The sequence below is a fragment of the Colletotrichum fructicola genome, assembly GCF_000319635.2.
Source record: "Colletotrichum fructicola Nara gc5 chromosome Unknown KSG_Nara_v1_contig07, whole genome shotgun sequence".
Lineage (NCBI taxonomy): Eukaryota > Fungi > Ascomycota > Sordariomycetes > Glomerellales > Glomerellaceae > Colletotrichum > Colletotrichum fructicola.
The window spans coordinates 892,717-909,585 of record NW_027094057.1 but is presented as its reverse complement, the minus strand read 5'-3'; the positions used below and the strand labels follow the sequence as shown (position 1 = coordinate 909,585).

Sequence of the window (16,869 nt, the reverse complement as noted above, 5' to 3'; positions counted from 1 at the left end):
CACCGCTCACAGCGACCGCAATCATACAAACATCGCTATTTGGCCTCCTCAGCACCGTCGTCCGCGTCCTTCTCGATGGCGTTGTAGTCAACCATCTCAGCGTCGCCGTCCGCATCATTGTCGTCGGCCTTGCTGCCCTCGCCAACTTCGCGGGCACAGCTTCTTGAAAGCCTTCTTGCCCGACTTCGCGTTATAGCTCCCTTTGACTCGTCGCTCCACTTGAACAGCAGGCCTTCAGGATCAGCTTTGGGGCTATCTCAGCGTCTCCTAAACTTAAACTTCAGCCCGTCGTCGTCACTCTCATCGCTGTCAGCCACCTCTCGAGGTTTCCTCGCCGCTCGAGTCTTCTTCGCAGGTGGTTCGTCGGCCGGAGCCTGAGGCGGCGCTGCTCTCTTGCCGCGCGTCGTCCTCTGACTTTGGCTAGTAGCTTGAGACTGTGTCGTCGTGGCGCGAGAGCTTCTCGATCGTGATGGGGCGGGTTCTGGCTCGGGTTCGGGAGCAGGCGTCTCGTCCTCTTCGTCGCTGCTGACAATGCTAATTGTGCCCCGGTCTTGAAGTGACACATGTCGCGAAGCGGCAGACTGACCAGTACTCGTGCCACTCTTTTGACTAGTATTCCTGCCGCTTTTCTGGGTGTCGTCTTTCTTCTTCTTCTGACTGTCGTCCTCGAGCCAGTACTCATCGCCAATGCCGTAGTCTTTCTTCTTGACCTCCTTCAGAGGCACAATGACTTTCTGGCGCGGTCGTCCCGTGAGCTCGCCACGGGGTACGAAGCCTTTGAAATTTTTGCGTCCATTCCAGGCAGGGTTCCATCTGCCGCTCGCTACGTCTTCCTCGTGAGTCCTGGTTGCCGGCCGTTGACGTACAGACATGGCCACCGTGGTACGTACAGACATGGCCACCGTGGTTTGGTTCCGACCAATCTCTGCCAAGTCAAGGTCGGCTGGCAAATTGCGAAGGTCATCCTTTTCGGCCTTGGCCGCAGCCTCCAGTTCTTCACGACGTTTGCGAGCGACTTCGAGGACGTCAATCTCTTGCTTCACCTTCTTGGCCTTGGTAGCAGGCTTCGGCTCCGGAGCCTTTGGAGGTTCGGGCTCCTTAGGTCGCGGGTCTGGATCTTCTCCAGCCTCAATCCGTCGTCGCTTAGCTGCGGCCGCATTTGGGATAATATCATCCATGATGCTGTCATCCTCTACTGGAGGCCGCTTCCTCTGCGACCTCCTGGTTCTCGTCTCTTGTGACGAATCTGGGATTTCATCAAGTACGGCCGCTTCTTGCGACACGAATAACCCCTCCTCGGTCTCCGGTTCAGCGTTGACAGGCACGCTCTCTGGTTCTTTGGGGACCACAGGATCATCATCGTCGTCGTCATTATCGAATCCGGCAAAACGTCTGGTGGCTGCCCTTCGCACACGAGCTGGTCTCACTGGTGGAGCAGACGGTGCAGATTCTTGGGGTGTGTGTTGTGGAGGGGCGGGCTGGTCAACATCCATCGAGTCACTGCTCGAAGCCTGCTGCGGCGCTGTGCGTGGAGGCTCCTGAGTAGGGTCAATCTCCAGACGCCGACGCAGAATACTGGCGTCTTTGACGAGAATCGCCTCAAGGAACTCGTTCTGTTCAATGGGCCTATGGTCCAATCGGAGCGAGACTTGAGTGAAAAAGTCCGCATACCAGGTCATAGCATCACCTTTGCTAGGCGTGTAGCGGACGACGACAACACCTCGTCCCTCGCTGCCATCTTCAAAGCACCCAAGCCCTTTCTCGCCTGCTTCTGTTTTGACGTACAAAATGAACTCGTCGACAGTAGTCACGTTGGGGGTCACCTTTGTGTAAAGCGCCTTGCCCTTGCCGTTGATGATGGGGGCGCGAAGATTCTCAAACTGGCCCTTTTCGTAGAAAATGAATGTGTATCCCTCAAAGATGTCGCGGCGACCTTCGTCGGGGGCATAGGCGGCGTTGGGACGCTCAACAGGTTCGCCGCCACGTGGAGGCAAGTGGCTTAAGGCATCGGGCCAGGAGCTGTCGAAGTTATCCTCCAGCGCACATATAGCTGTTGGCTCCGAAGTCGCTGCCGCGACAATCGCATCGACAAATGAGTCCGTCACAATGTATTTCCCATTAACAAGAGCTTGAAGGCCCTTTGACGTATTACGCTTTTTTACCACCACGTGTGTCGTATGCTCAACATCGTATTCGGATGTAAGCTTGATGTCCAGCTGCTCGACGTCGGCTCGCAGTCTGGACAAGGGGTCGGCTTGCATTTCGCGACTAGAGAAACTGAAGGTCAGCACCACCGGGTGCCATGTCAACCTAGAAAATGGTCAGCAACAGTTCACGCTTTCGTAACAGAGTGCGACCGTACCGGAAGACTTCCGTGCAACCGCCAATCTTGATCTCTGCCGTCGCTTCGGTCACCACATGTTTCTCGCCCTTATACTTGTGTCCATCGACCGTTGTGCCCGCCTTCGTGTTCAAGTCTTCGATCGTTATCGCCGACCGACTAGACAGATCTTGCTGCGAATATGATCAGCAAAGTTGCCTTATGTATACTCAACTAGAACGTACGCTGTCGCCTTCGGGAACCTTGTCGACTTGTATCGTCATGTGCTTGCGCGAGATGGTCTTATGGGCGATCGTGAGGGTTCCGGCTGCAGTTGTCAGCAACGTGAGTCATTCGGGAGTCAGTGGAATCGCATACGTTCGACATTCGCGGATGTTCGGCCAAAGAGATACAGTTTTCCGGGGCGCAGCCAGATGCGCCGGCCTGTGATCAATCGCGTTAGCTCGTGTCGCAGGCAGCTGTCAGCAGGAAGCTCAATACGAACCCTCGAGCGCGTTTCCCTCGTTCTCCAGCAGCCACATTGCGGAAGTAAGTATCTGATCCACAGGATAAAATGTTTGCAGATCGTTGCGCAATGGGAGGACGTTGTGGCGCTGGGAAAAGTCGTTGGGTGCTTGGCCTGCAAGGTGCGAAATGGTGGGGAGAAGTTGCGCGACTGGTTGGATCGCGTTCGGACGTGCTCCTGCGGGAAGGTGACGCCTAATCACGTGGCCACTTTCCAGGCAACAGCACCTTTGAACCTGGCTCGATTGCACCTGAAAGCTTCAATCAAGGTATTGGCTCTGCCACATTTGACAATTGGACTTTCTCAAGTCGGAGTTGCCGGAAGAGCCGTGGTTGGTTGCCTACAAACCATTGAGGCCGAATCGACCGTTTCACTCAAGCCAACGGTGAGAGCCACATTTTGATTAACTCTAGTTTTATTCAGGATGAACAGGCCATGGTTGCCATGTATTGCTATATTAACTCTTGGCCTTGATGGCCTTGACAGTGTTCGCTGCTTCGGCTCCATCACCAACGATGACACCTAGGATCCAGCAGTTGACCAAGAAGAATCCCACCGAGGAAGCAAAAAGGCCCGGGAAGAATGTACTGTATCCCAAAAACTCGAGTTGGAATCCCTGCTGCAGCCATGCAGCCTGAGAAACAACCCAAAGACCCAGCGCCGTCACTCCGAGCTTCGGGCTCTTCAGAAATGCAGAATTGGGAAGGTAGAGCGGGAGGAAGACCATGTACCAGAGGAAGTACTGACTGGTGCAGACTTTGTTGAAGGTGACAAATGCAAAGGTTTGAGCCATCATTGATGTTGCAAGATCCTTCTTCGCCAGAACGAGAGGGATGAGTATGGTCGAGAGCAGAATCTGAGGGAAGAATGCCACAGACTCAATCTTGATGGTCGCTGTGGATGGCAGTGCCGAGTTGAGGTAGAGAAGGATGTTGTACGGGCTGAAGTTATGCCTGTGGTCTATCCTGGTGACGTGATGAAAGTAGGTATGCACCAAGAAGGGGGTGCCGTAGCTGGAGGATCTTAGCATGGGAACCAAAGAGAGGTCATTCAAGACTCACATTTCGAACATGGCAATGTTCAGACCCATGAATGTTGCAAGACTGATGACTGCCAGCTTTATCCTCTCCGGATTCAAGAAGTTGACAAGGACTTCAGGAAGAGACTTCGCACCCTCAGCCCCCTTTCGTCCCAGGGTCTCATCATCCATCCACCAGACGATTGCCGGTGCGTAGATGAACGGGTAGATCTTGAAATGCACCCCAAATCCGAGCAGAAGACCGGCCAATGCCATCCGCTTTTCCAAAACAGCCCATAGAAGTGCCATCACCATCACACCGAGCAGACCCTCGGAGCTTCCTCTCGTGCTGATTGTAGCAACCATTGGGTTGAGAAGCCAAATGCTGGCAAACTTCAAAGCCCTTCCCTCATCGACGCCGCGACTCTTTAGAATGCGCACAATCAGCCATCCTGCCAAAAGGTCCGCCACAGCAAAGACCGCCTTTCCGAACGAGAACCATCCATCCCAGGCGGTCGGAACGAGCATCCACGCCAAGAGAGGCGTGTAGCGGTAAGTCTCGCGGTCGTAAGGTGAGCGCCCCTGCGCTGTGAAGCGGGCGGCATCGGTGAAAACCAGATAATCGATGTCGGTGTACTTGACTGCCGAGTTGGCGTCCTGCCAGAGACCATAAAAGAGCATGCCGACGCGGAGAAGCGCGGCGGCGCCGAAGAGCGGCACGAGCCGGAAGAGCGCATTGAGGCCGGCCATTGTTGGGCGGCGTTTCAATCCTCCCAGTATTTCCGGTAAGATGTGACGCTTTACACTGCCATTGGACACCGTGCAGTATTCGATCGCAACACCCGAGCTCCGATTTGTTGATGTCGCGTGGTTATTGAAGCTTCAAGTCGTAGCTTCCCCTTCCCAACTGGGGAAATTTGAGTGACGTGGGCATAACTGGCAAGCCCCTGGCTGTCGCAGAGACCCGCACCCGCCGCTACACTGTGTATGGACCCACACCCGGGGGTTCTGCTCCAATCAACCCCACCATCAATTCTGACCCTGTGCATCAACCATCAAACTGCATCACCGACTTCATCGCGGGGCACTTTATCAACGGCACTCAACAATCGCTGCAACAAACTCACGATGTCTAAGCGCGATCGTGATGGAAACATGCGGTCCAATGAGGCCAAGCAGAAGCCCGCGGCACCCGTGACGCAGTTCACACCCATGTTCACCAAATTCCGCGATGAGCTGGACGAGCACCACGACCGGAGAGAGCGCATCATCAAGGCCTCAAGAGACGTCACTGCTCTGAGCAAGAAGATGTATTTTTCCTCGTTTGAACAGAATCAGAATGAATTGGCTAACACTTGGACAGAATTTTCACCTGCCAAAGGTACCCTCGCCCCTGCGCATCCAGCAGGTGCACCACTGACACAACACAGAGTCAACAAGCTCGGTGAACTCCCCAACTTCGCACAGAAGGAACTCAACACCCGCATGGAAGAGATCAAGAACCATCTCACCTCAATCGAGGGCGACATCCAGGGCATTAACCGCTACCGCTACGCCTACTCCCTTCGCTGCCTCGAGGAACTTGTCGAGGCCCTCTCCTTCACCCACTACCTGCGTACCCAGACCCTCATCAGCCCAGATGACACAGCAGCAGCGGTCCCGGCAAACGTGCCTCTGACCGAGAACGACTACATGTACGGCCTCTTCGACCTGTTCGGCGAGATGATGCGCTTCGCCACCGTCACAACGGCCCAGACGGGACAGCTCGCCGGCGTCGAGGGCCGCAATATCCTGCAGGATATCCACGAGCTGAGCAGCTGCTTCGAGATCCTGCCCGAGATTCCCACCAAGGACTTCAGAGGAAAGATGGAGGTTATGAGGCAGTCGGTGCGCAAGGTCGAGAAGCTGGGCTACGGTCTGGCGATTCGGGGTACGGAGAGGCCAAAGGGCTGGGTGCCTGATATGAAGGAGGATTTTGACCCTTCTTCACTGGAGTGAGGCAGACAATATTTTGACTAAACGCTGCCACAATAGTGTCCGGCGTACATGACGAAGTCAGAGGGTGTTCCATTTGCGGTCGTCGGCCTGATAGGTAGAGGACCTGGCGTTCAAAATATTGAAGGAAAGACTAAGTTCTCATAATCCATTGATAAGAAGTGACCAGTTTTCGCTGTTCTCACGCTGAGGTCGCAGCTAATCCGAGCATCTCCGAACTGTTGTTGAATTAACCTCGCGGCCGCCCACCGGCTCTACAACATATCCGCAAGAACAACGACGGGAGGGGGACTACGTATAGCCAGCAACATGCGAGACCTTATCTCTGCTGGCACTGGACTTTTTTCTTGATTTCACGCACAAAGTGTGCCGTGTGCTAAGCGTTGAGTCTACGTGTTGTTGGGGTCATATGAAGATTCAACGTTGTTTTAATCTGTTTAATGCATTATTGCACTACTTGAATAGTTGCTAAGAACAACCTAATCTTGCCGTCCGATCCAATGGCCCCATTAACAAGTCTCAGTTAAGCCCACATCTCGTAGCTGTCTAGAAGCACGTGGGGTTGTACGGGGTGTTAGGGTCATAAGACACACAGCGGTTGTCGCCGCAGATGGGAATGTAGTTGCACGAGACCGGTGTGGGGCCACAGCAGTCGGTGTTCTCATTGCACTTGGCATAGAGTGCCTCGCATCGCTCTGCAGATCATCAAGTCAACATCGAGGTAGGGCAGAGGGTGTGGGGCCTTCACTGACTTTCTACTGCGAAAAGAGTACCGTCATCATTGTTGGGGGAGGATGGCACCGCGGAGACAAGAGCGGCGAAGGCCAGAAGGGCGATCTTCAGAGTAGAAGGCATTTTTACAGCGTTGAAAGTTGGTTGAATGAGCGTGTTGTGGATGTTGAAGAAGCGCGACAACATAATAGTGCGAAGGGGCTTTGGTACAGGAACATATTTATAGATTCGCTATGTGGTTGACTAGGATTAATGCAACTGGAGTGCTCCGTGACTCTCAATCAACCGCCAAGTCCTATCATCAGGGTAAGTGGGTTGTTGCGCGATCTAAGCCGCGGCCTCCTAAGGCCGGCTCTGACTCCGACGTTGTCGTACTGTTCGGATCAACCCGTACAGGTGGTCTAAAAACTTCTTATATTAAAGCGGTTCATTCTATCTCCCCGAGCCCACTACTTAAGCTTCCGAGAATCATTCACACGGGACGACCGGGGACCCGTTCCTCAACCCGGCGCGGACTCTAAGTCCGTCGGCAACAAACGAATGTTGCCCTTCTCTCTCCAAGCAGTTGACGAACGCAAAATGCCTTTGGAAGGCATTATTTCCTTGAAGGTGGTGCATCACTCTTGCAGACGACTCGAGAGTCAGGCCAGCGAGCCTACACTTCTTTCTTGGCTATATCGCAAGTCGTAACAGGCTGCGAGTCAGAGGCACCGTGGCACAGCACTTAGGTCATGAACGCCGAAAGCCTCAGAATTGTGGATCCTATCGAGTGTACACTCGGCCACTGATATAGAATGTGCACGCAGTAGGGCGTGGCCTGCCATTTGGCCCCCAAAGCCTCTTATTATTAGAAGGCATGATCTTATTACGGTGGGCTTCCCCGTACGAGTGGAAGGCTCCGGACAAAATGGGTCCTTACAACGAGCGCCGCTGATATTATTCAAGAGACCCTAGCCCACTATTCATATGAACTTCACGCGTCCGCGGAGAGCGAGGTCCAACCCGCGGAATCTCGATTCCCTCTGTTTTGGTGCTTCTACCATGACTGCTCGTCAATCCAACGATATGTAACTGCACACTGGCTTGCACGTACAAGAACATCAAAAGACACAAGATTCTGCGTGTATTTAACAACGCTTGCGAATCCAGGCCCTAAAGGTACCTCTGAAAGTCATCAGTTTCTCAATAAGAGCAGTACTGGAGAATGTTGCTTTGTTTTGTACGCGCAGCGTGTGGCGGCGTAGTGGAGAAATCAATGGCTTTTCCTAAGCGTCTGATGTGGATTGCAAGCAGACTGCTTCCAACCGATATTTGAAAAGCTCTCACATCGAAATTGAAATCTTCCAATATCATATCCCGAATTTCCCTTCTAATACATGCGGGCATCGAAGCAGATGACCCGGCGACTAGCAGTTCGTCTATGAGGCAAAGGCCTTAATATCGACCTTCTGTACAACACGCTTATAGAACTCCTTCGCAAAGTCTCGAGGCTCTACCAACTCATCCCAATCACCATCCAGGCATGCAATCACCGCTTCTTGATACGATCTACCCATTCGTTGTGCTAGTCTCTCTGTTGCGTCTTGCAGAAAAGCCTCTTTGATCTCCTGTGGTTCCAGACAGCCCGTAGTGGTATCTTCTTCCCGCTCGTATTTGATCACGTCGTCATGAATTTGCTTGGCTGTCTGCCACAGGCCGATCTCGAGGAGCACGACTCCTAGCGAGTAGATATCGTGCATTTTGCTAAAGCTGATCCCTGGTAGCCCATGCCGGTCCGGATGACGATACACGTCGTAGTCCACTTCGATCGCCTGCGGTGCCAGGCGCGTGACACCCAGGGGTCGCGAGAACTCGAAGTCGGTGAGGTACGGGTTCTCAAAGTCGCACTTATGGCCATCCGGAAAGAAGAAAAACTTGACCGCGTGCGACCTGATGCTCTTGTGCAACCAGCCGTCTGAATGAAAGGTCCCAATCGCGTGGGCCATGGTTTGCGCGACAAAGAATCGTTGCCTGAGCTCTAATTTATATTTGAGCTCGCTGGACATCATGAAGTCGTGGAGGCTTTTGGGTGTACGGCCTGATGTGTCTGACGGATAATTGAAGAGAAACATGTATTGCGTCTTTTCGGCGTTCCAGGCGTACGAGTTGAAAGGTAACGTATGGAAAGAATGCTCCCCGGCTGTTCGAAGAAGCCGGGCGAGCTGCGGACCATACAACTCTTTCATGGGCTGGATAATGTTTCTGCCATTGCCAATCTCTGGCTGTTTGGAGATTGTTTTGTACTCGACGAGGATTCTACCCTCGAAAATCCTGTCTTCTGCCTCCCTACATGAGACCTCTTTTTTTCCATGTCAGTCTCTGGTATTACTCATGAAACGGCGCGAAAAAGTTTTGGGATGCTCCTACCACCAGAAGGCTCCTTGAAATTCGGGTCATCGTTGGCAAGCTCGTTGAGCTTGACATGGGCCTGAAAAATATTCACGTGTACAGCTTGATCACCGTCGGCGCGAAGCCGACCTTGGAGTTTTCTGTTCTCGTCGTAGAATCCGAAGCCTACCAGGAAACGAGAAATGTACACAGACTCTAGCTTCTCATTCCACATCTCAAACGCTTGTAGGGTTTCCTCCAGCTTGCTTCTTTTGAACACCCACTGCATGCCTGGTGGGAGGCTTTGGAGAGAAATTAGTTTCTTTGACGGGGCGGTTCTTCTCGTTCTTCCACCTCGGAAGCCTCCGAACAGCCACCATAATGACTTTGCTCGAGTTTGTTTGCCGCTCTTGTTATCGGGATTGCTGATTGGCTCAATCGCTACATCCTCCATGTGCGAATCTTCAATCTCGAGATAGTCCTTGGCAGGATCGAATTTGAATTGAGGGCTTGAGGGCGAAAACCGCTGGTAATCATCGTCAAGAAACGCAGCGTGCTGGGCGTATTCGGCAAGGACATTTTTTAGCTGTAGTAGCAGATCTTTTACCATGTTGAGGTATTCCTAGGCATATTCAGTGACTTGCAGATGAATTCATAATCGCGTTGACGAATATCTGAGACCGTCTCGAGCAGTTTCATGTCCACCACGTTGCTATCAGCATCGCGAAACAGTCGTGAGAAATTCTTCAGGCGGTAAATCTGGACATTGTAGCGCATTAGTAGCTGAGACTGCTCCGCTTCGTAGCCCTTGATGGATTGGATTGTGTTCCTGATGAACTTGGCGGTCAAGTACGCGTCCTTGAAGACGCTGACGACGCCGAGAGCCAGACCGACTGGTTCCATTTTCTGGACTGAAGCGACTTGTATTCTCAAGAGAAGACAGAAGAGAAAACAAAGGTCTCGTGTTGCTCCTAGGTACCCCTCTTCATCCTGCAGCCTGATCACCCTGGTCGCAATGGGCGGTGGGGACCCGGCCAGCGTCTCCAGTATGAGGATCTCGGCGCATATGCAGTCTGACTTTGCAATGCTGGCGTGACAAGCTTTTCGTGTCTCTTACTCCATCCGCCGTTTGTCGTCCCCCAAACCAGCGGCCTTCCAGAAGAACACTTGCCTAGATCCACGATATTCCACGACCGGCGCAGCTCATGTTTCGTGACGGGATGGACTGTAATGCACTAAAAGAGCGTCTTCTTGCAGACAAGCAACGGTGCGGTCGCCGTCCAAACACCCTCAACCGAACCGGAAGACGCGGGAGACTGTATGCTCTTGCAGGCGATTCTCAAACTTTAGCAGAGTCCTCGTCGGAATTCAGCACACGACACACGAGGGTTCTCCAGGAGAGTGGAGGTGACCCTGTAACCATTCTCAATCGTCTTATCGACACGTTGCAGGAGAGCGGTATTCCAGGACCCCAGCTCTTTCGCCTTCAGCGAGAGTTTTCCAAGCCGCTCGGGGAGGGTGGCCAAGGAAATGTCCGCGGGCTCAATGCCGACGCAGCGAAACGATATCGAGGTGTGCACAAGTCAATTCGGAAGAACTGGGCTGCGGACGGTATCGCCATCAAGCAGCACCTAGAAAGAAAGAGTAATCGCACTCACCAGAACCGGTTCGACAAGAACAGCCTATCATGGCGGTTTCGAGCTGCTGAATGCGAAGTCCTGGCACTAGCCCCTGGGTTATTCCAAAACCACCCCAACATTGTTAGACTCGTTGGTTGGGGGTTATGTCTCGATACCGCCGAGAATCCTACAAGCCCATGCTGCGGCGGGATACAGCTGCCACTTCTGGTTTTCGAACGCGCGGAGATGAACTTGGCTCAGTTCCTGGAGAAGATCTTCGCTATACCCCTGGATGAACAAAGTGACGAGGCGCGCTTAGAGGGTGGTCTCGAACTGCGCGGCCGCACACGTCGGCCGCTGTCTCTATCCCGACGGATATGGCGGTCTCTGCGGTCATGGATCCCCGCTGAGCAAGACAAATATGCCCTTGTACGAATGTTGTGCATCGACGTTGGCCAGGGCCTGAAGAGCATCCACGAGAATGAGTTCACGCATGGTGACTTGAAGCCTGACAACATCCTCATTTTCAGGGTGGGGGGTGGATGGAGAGCAAAACTCTGCGATTTCGGGTGCGCCATTGGGCACGGCAGCGATTTATCCTCGACTTCGGATGGTATCAGCTACAATATAGAAGCAGATCCGAAACAGAAGTGCCAACGACGAGCAGCAACGTACTTGGGGACCGACGGCTGGCGGCCATCTGATCGGGAACTGAATGCTGTCCGCGGCTTTGATGAGTTGCGTCGATGTGACTTATACGTCTACGGTCTCCTTGTATGGAGCTCCTTCTGTCATGAAGGAAAGCACCATTCTGGCAACCCGAGACTGCAGGACATGTTGGAAGACGTGGAACAGACCACTATTCATACAAAGAATTAGCTTTCATCTCCTAAATGCAAGCGGTGGATTGCATCCCAGGTAACACGTGTACTGAAGGACACCATGAAGGACCCCACGCAACGAAGCCTTGAGCCATGGACGCTTTTTAGTTGCCGCACTTGGTGGGGACGAACATAAACAGGGAACGTTATCCAAATACCCAAGCAAGCTGCCGATGTAAAGGCCGAAGAGCCACGAGGGACAAGACTTCAACTAAGCCCCGAGGTGAAAGAGAAGTACAACAGACTGGAATGGTGGCCAGGCCATGGCCAATCACCGGGGCAGGCAAGCTGTCGCTCTGCAAACAACCATGACGATAGTAGCCAAGACAACACCCAGTCCGGGCCGGCTTCATCCGTTGCCCTCGATGCAGATGACAACTGCCTAAGTGTTGAGGTGTTTCAAACCGAAAGACGAAGGGACCATTCAAAGAATCTTTGCTTTCGCATGTCATTGGCCGTACAAAACCTGAAGAAGAACGGCGAAAACCAATGTTACCGCCAAGAGCTTTATTATCTCGCTCGTTTTCGCAGCCGCGTTCCATTAGAGTGGTGGCGCGGTCACGCAGTAGAGAGAGGCAACATTATACAGGAGGTCTTGCATTCAATCCCGACCGTCGACATACATACTCTAGCGTGGCTTTGCGCTGGTCCTATTGGGAGAGGCGAGGTGACGAGTCTGGATACCCAAGAACATACATGGGCAAGCATGATGGTTTCGGGAGTGCTAGACGAGTCCGAGAGACTTGATCGATTCCTCTTGCTGTTGCAATTCGGTGCTCCTGTCACAACTCCGTGGACACGAAACAGCCGCTTTCATGAAACCTTCAAGCCAAAAAGAGACCTTACTACCATCTTTGTGCACTTCATAGAGTCTTGCAGGTCGGCTACCCTGGTTACGGTGTTAAGTCAAATCTTCCGGCGGCTCAAAAGAGCACGAGACGAAGGATTCATTTCTGACGACACCATAGACTATTTCGACCGGATGCGAGACGGCCGTTTATTGCACAGAACCTTAGTGCTGCTAGATCCTAGCCTGGCCGGCGCTACATCACAAGAAATGATCCAAGGAGTACTGAGGGAAATGGGAGAAGTCACGGAGCTGCCGGCTCTAATTCGCCCGGACTTGCCACATGGGTGGACTGCCGTTGAATCCCAAGGAGACCCCCACAACTGCTATACGGACAGGTTCACGTATTCTGTAACCCTGACAAAGCCCCGAGTCAGTCTCCTCCAGATGCGTCAGTTGACTGTTGGGTTATTGCAGGACCACGTCGACGGTATGTCGTACCATGTGGATCTTCTGGCATGTATACGCACTGTTTTCGGCCTGGAAAAGGACAGCGAATCAGCGCAAAATATTGAACAGCGCTTCCCGTATTACGACGAAGCTTGGTACATGGCCGAATGGGACTTGGACCCCATCGCGGTTGACGTCTTGAAGATGTTTAAAGATCAGGGGCGGATTCGGACATTTACTTCCCGGCTGGGAGCGACGAAAATCAATATGAGAATCGGAGAGGGTTACAAAATGCTAGGGTTCATGTTCATTCAGCGGGATGTGATATTAACTGTCTTTTCTTTTGTCCTTTATGTGCTTTCGAGGTACCACTAAATACAGTACTTAATTATCTTCATTTTGGTGAAAGCCAGGCAAATCCTGACATGCACCATGACTGAAGACTCATAAACGTGCTATGAGTTCATCGGCCCCTATATAAAAGAATTTCAAGATGCATGAGTGTCTGCCCTTAGCGAGGACTCAGCTTCTAAAACTAACCCTGAACGTCACCAGTTTCTCGAAAAGAGGAATAGTGCAAGATCCTGCCCTGTCTGACGCAAGCATGGTGTGGCGGCGCAGTAGAGAAAATCAATGGTTCGCTCCAACGCGGGACAGAGCCTGATCTGGAATGCAAGCAGAATGCTCCCAACAGATAGCTGATAGCCCCCTTTGCAGCCTGACCAAGCCCCCAGACCCGGCTTCCTTCCACGTCAGCTCTCCCTGGTATTTCAAATGGGCATTATCTATCAAGGGAAACGGCCATGGCTTCTCCTAAGCAATCTTATGAACATCATATGCGAAGATGGAAGTAATAGGCGGTGCCACCGCCGTGCTTCAGCTCGTGGTCGCTCTCTCAAAGACAGTTCAAGTTACCAGCAGCGCGTATCATGACATCCGACGCATCGATGATAGGATCGAGGACATTGAGTCGCAGCTCGAGGCTACCAGGTTCCATCTTAAGTTGCTAGAGAACTGCATCTCCAGTGGGACTTTTGGCGAGCATATCTGTCGGTACGCAGAGCTCGTTCCGGTGATCAAATCATGCGATCGCGCGTACACGCGGCTTTCCGACATCTTCGTCAAGATCCACCGCGATAGATCATGGGCGACCGCCGTGAGGACGTACGCACGTTTTCAGCGTTACGATGATCAAATCCATGCGCTAAGGGGGCAGATCGCAACTTGCATAGGGGCACTCCAACTTCCGGTTACAGTACATTCAGGGTATGTCATTTGTCTATTCCAGGTTTCAGACCAGACGGCCTTCGTCGCTAACAAGGCGGCTTGTGTTAGGTAAAACGCAGCTGCGAGCAATAATCCGCTTACGACGGCGAAGATTCCAACGCTGGTTGAAGATCTCGCTAAAAGAATGCAAGACTTAGAGACGGCAACAACAGAACATCAGCAGGAATTGATGGCCCAGGAGTTACACATCCAGCAGAACAAATTCAAGGAGACCGAACACGGTGGTGCCAATGATCACAGCAACCAAGAGGCACTGGCGGATCAAAACAAAGGATCACAAACTTCCTTCAGCGCCCGGCAAGCTTCTATGGCTACATTGACATCTTCAGCAACTGCTGCCGAACGCCTGTCCCGCGTCAGCAGCACTCTGGTCGGACTCCAGCTAGACGAACCTCAGGATACAAATGTGCCAGAGACAGCTTCGAGAACAGGTTATTCAGACCTGCAAATTGACATGGAAATGCTCGAAGAAACCCGCTCGATGATAATGGCAACCCAAGGACTGTGCGGCAGCATCAAGGACGCAGCCACAACCCTGGATGCCAAATCCATGTTGTCCGGCCCGATGAGCCCTCTTTCCCGGAACACGACAGTCCGCACGAGACGAAGTCCTTACTCTGTTGCCCCCATAGAGGTAGACTTTGGCGAAATGCTCAGTGCTGGCCTGGCCTTCGGTCCATATATACACGGAGATAGGCACTGGCAAATCTCAGACTGGGCAATCGACGTCAACGGCGACGATGCCAGATCTCTATCGGACACCGCATCAACCCGAGCCGGAAGCATATCCACTGCACCAATCTCAGAGGCCACTTCATTGACATAGAAAGCGACGGGCTTCAGCAGCCAAAGCCTTGCCGATGAACTCAACCAGCGACGGATCAAGCATGCGGAGCAGATGATTACGAGCAACCAATTCTCCAAGGCTATTCCACATCTTGTTAGAGTGCTCGATGGTCAGCCTGGGTCTGAAAAGGACCCTCGTCTGATCCGCATGCTTGCTAAAGCTCTCGGTGAAACGGATCCCAACAGTAAAGACGCCGAGATTCTATGCAAAAGGTATCCCAGTCTTGTGCTTCATCTTGACGCTCAACGCCTAGTTCAGGCCGAAATACTACTCGCAGAACCGAACCTTGGCGGGGTGGTTCGCTTACTTCAATCTTATGGGACGACTCAAGCTAAGGGTTTTGCATATGACGATGTCAACATCAACATCCGGCTGATCTTATCCACTGCGTTGGTACAGCTTAGCCAAGCGGACGAAGCTCTCCTCATCTTAAGTCGCCTTTCACAGAGGGAGGAGCTCGACCCAGCACAAACGAGCGACGTCCATCGTTTGCTCGCTGAGACGTACGCCCTCAAGTCGGACCTAGACCATGCAAAGTCTCACTGTATGCAAGCCATCGAGCTGAACATGGAGGTCCGCAGCCGTGATGACGAGAGAACCCTCGCTTGTTTGTCGCTTATGGTTGACGTCTGTCGCAAGACAATGGACCCAGATGAAGACATCTGGAAAGACATGTTGCCAGAGGGGCCCGAGAGAACCGTCAGGGCCTCAGCGTCCATTGGCGAAATCTCGGTGAGCTCTTCTAACCCGGCCCAGAAACTTCACGCGTTATACCGGGACATGGTTGAGATGGCTATCACTGACGTGGGAGCGGCGGCTGACCTGGGAACCGACTTTCTGCGAAAGAATTATTGCGTCGATGCGCTTTCCGCAAAATGGTACCCTAATCAGCCCAAAAAGGCTGGTCAAATTTGCTTTGACTGTATTCGACGGAACATCATTGAGATGGTCAACATGAAAGCCTTGCCCCTGACACCTCAGACCCCGGATATGCTTTGCACATTCCACCAAAAACCGGCTGACACCTGGACCGAGTTCAGAGCATCAAGTGGCTCTTACTTGCCTTGCTATTCATTGTTATCCTTCTTCTCTATAGCAGATCCTATACCCGACCAATGGCTAGGGAGGGACGGGGCTGTCGGTTGCGTGAAAGAGATTGAATTCCTGCTTACGCTCGGAAGCCCCCACGACAGAATGCTCGGCGCTCTGGTCAACACGCCTGAGCAGTTCTTCGTGCCGCAGAAGAATGCGGACCAATCTGATCAGGCCAGGCGTATTGTACGAACACCGTTGTGGATGGCTGCAACCTTTGGTCAGAAAGCGGTTGTTGAGTTCCTCCTATCCCTTGATGTCACGGATCTAAGTCAGCCGTCGTGTGAAGGGTTGCTTGCGTTCCCGCCGTGCAATCCTCAAGGCCGGGAGATAGTCTCCAAGATCAACACTTCCGTGACCACTCTTATTAACAAGGCGTCACAAAAACAAGCTCTACAACTGTTGAGGGCGGCGCACGGCATGTGGAGGTACAACAGATTGCCAGTATATGAAGCGCTTCTTGAAAAAGGGGGGCCTGGAGCAGCCGACCAGCCCATGCAACCTCCAAACAATAAACGGTCGAGCACTTCACTTTTTGGTGTTTTCCGGGGATCTAAGTCACATGATTCAGATGAACTGCTACTGCCACCGGTGTGCGGTGTCGTAAGAACCTGGGTTGACGGGTCCGTCTCAAGATTCGAGCCCCTAGCAGTACTCCAGGTTCTCAAGAAGCATGGAGCAGACTTCAGAGCTACAGACGAAAAGGGGCGTACGGCATTCGACTTTGCACTCCGAGAGGCCAAGAAGTGTTTGAAAGAAAGTGTCGTCTCAGGACTGAAGTATCTTGATGATAACCCACCGCTTTTGAAGGCGTCTGGCATGAGCTCGGTGGCACTGAGTCATATCAAAGTGGTGCAGTATCTTCGTTCTGCTCTATAGATCGTTTTCAGTCGTTTTATAGTAAGCTTGCTGGGTGGATTTGAAGTTACTGGTGGATACCCCATAAAC

The 16,869-nt window shown here is 52.6% G+C and overlaps 7 protein-coding genes across 7 annotated transcripts; 3 read left to right on the top strand and 4 right to left on the bottom strand.

Moving 5' to 3' along the window:
- Positions 1–35: 35 nt before the first annotated feature.
- On the bottom strand, positions 36–2,862 carry Nbn (Nibrin; the record flags this gene model as incomplete). The annotated part of the gene is made up of 6 exons (XM_066152621.1): positions 36–232; positions 416–2,310; positions 2,363–2,514; positions 2,566–2,648; positions 2,699–2,764; positions 2,826–2,862. The coding sequence occupies 6 exons, from the start codon at positions 2,860–2,862 to the stop codon at positions 36–38; spliced, it is 2,430 nt and encodes an 809-aa protein (XP_066007920.1).
- A 441-nt stretch (positions 2,863–3,303) lies between these two features.
- GPI14 (GPI mannosyltransferase 1) lies at positions 3,304–4,614 on the bottom strand (the record flags this gene model as incomplete). The annotated part of the gene is made up of 2 exons (XM_032030710.1): positions 3,304–3,859; positions 3,908–4,614. The coding sequence occupies 2 exons, from the start codon at positions 4,612–4,614 to the stop codon at positions 3,304–3,306; spliced, it is 1,263 nt and encodes a 420-aa protein (XP_031889847.1).
- A 378-nt stretch (positions 4,615–4,992) lies between these two features.
- On the top strand, positions 4,993–5,862 carry Tsnax (Translin-associated protein X; the record flags this gene model as incomplete). Its single annotated transcript, XM_032030709.1, has 3 exons — positions 4,993–5,174; positions 5,228–5,245; positions 5,295–5,862. The coding sequence occupies 3 exons, from the start codon at positions 4,993–4,995 to the stop codon at positions 5,860–5,862; spliced, it is 768 nt and encodes a 255-aa protein (XP_031889846.1).
- A 543-nt stretch (positions 5,863–6,405) lies between these two features.
- On the bottom strand, positions 6,406–6,714 carry CGGC5_v011927 (uncharacterized protein; the record flags this gene model as incomplete). Its single annotated transcript, XM_032030708.1, has 2 exons — positions 6,406–6,554; positions 6,612–6,714. 2 exons carry the CDS (start codon positions 6,712–6,714, stop codon positions 6,406–6,408), a joined length of 252 nt encoding a protein of 83 aa, XP_031889849.1.
- Positions 6,715–8,009: 1,295 nt separating this feature from the next.
- Positions 8,010–9,861, bottom strand: CGGC5_v011926 (uncharacterized protein; the record flags this gene model as incomplete). The annotated part of the gene is made up of 3 exons (XM_066152620.1): positions 8,010–8,929; positions 8,998–9,580; positions 9,640–9,861. 3 exons carry the CDS (start codon positions 9,859–9,861, stop codon positions 8,010–8,012), a joined length of 1,725 nt encoding a protein of 574 aa, XP_066008044.1.
- Positions 9,862–10,178: 317 nt separating this feature from the next.
- Positions 10,179–11,456, top strand: PBK (Lymphokine-activated killer T-cell-originated protein kinase; the record flags this gene model as incomplete). Its single annotated transcript, XM_032030706.1, has 1 exon — positions 10,179–11,456. The coding sequence occupies one exon, from the start codon at positions 10,179–10,181 to the stop codon at positions 11,454–11,456; it is 1,278 nt and encodes a 425-aa protein (XP_031889851.1).
- Positions 11,457–13,539: 2,083 nt separating this feature from the next.
- Positions 13,540–16,800, top strand: CGGC5_v011924 (uncharacterized protein; the record flags this gene model as incomplete). Its single annotated transcript, XM_032030705.1, has 4 exons — positions 13,540–13,859; positions 13,928–13,961; positions 14,146–14,616; positions 14,809–16,800. The coding sequence occupies 4 exons, from the start codon at positions 13,540–13,542 to the stop codon at positions 16,798–16,800; spliced, it is 2,817 nt and encodes a 938-aa protein (XP_031889850.1).
- Positions 16,801–16,869: the final 69 nt, after the last annotated feature.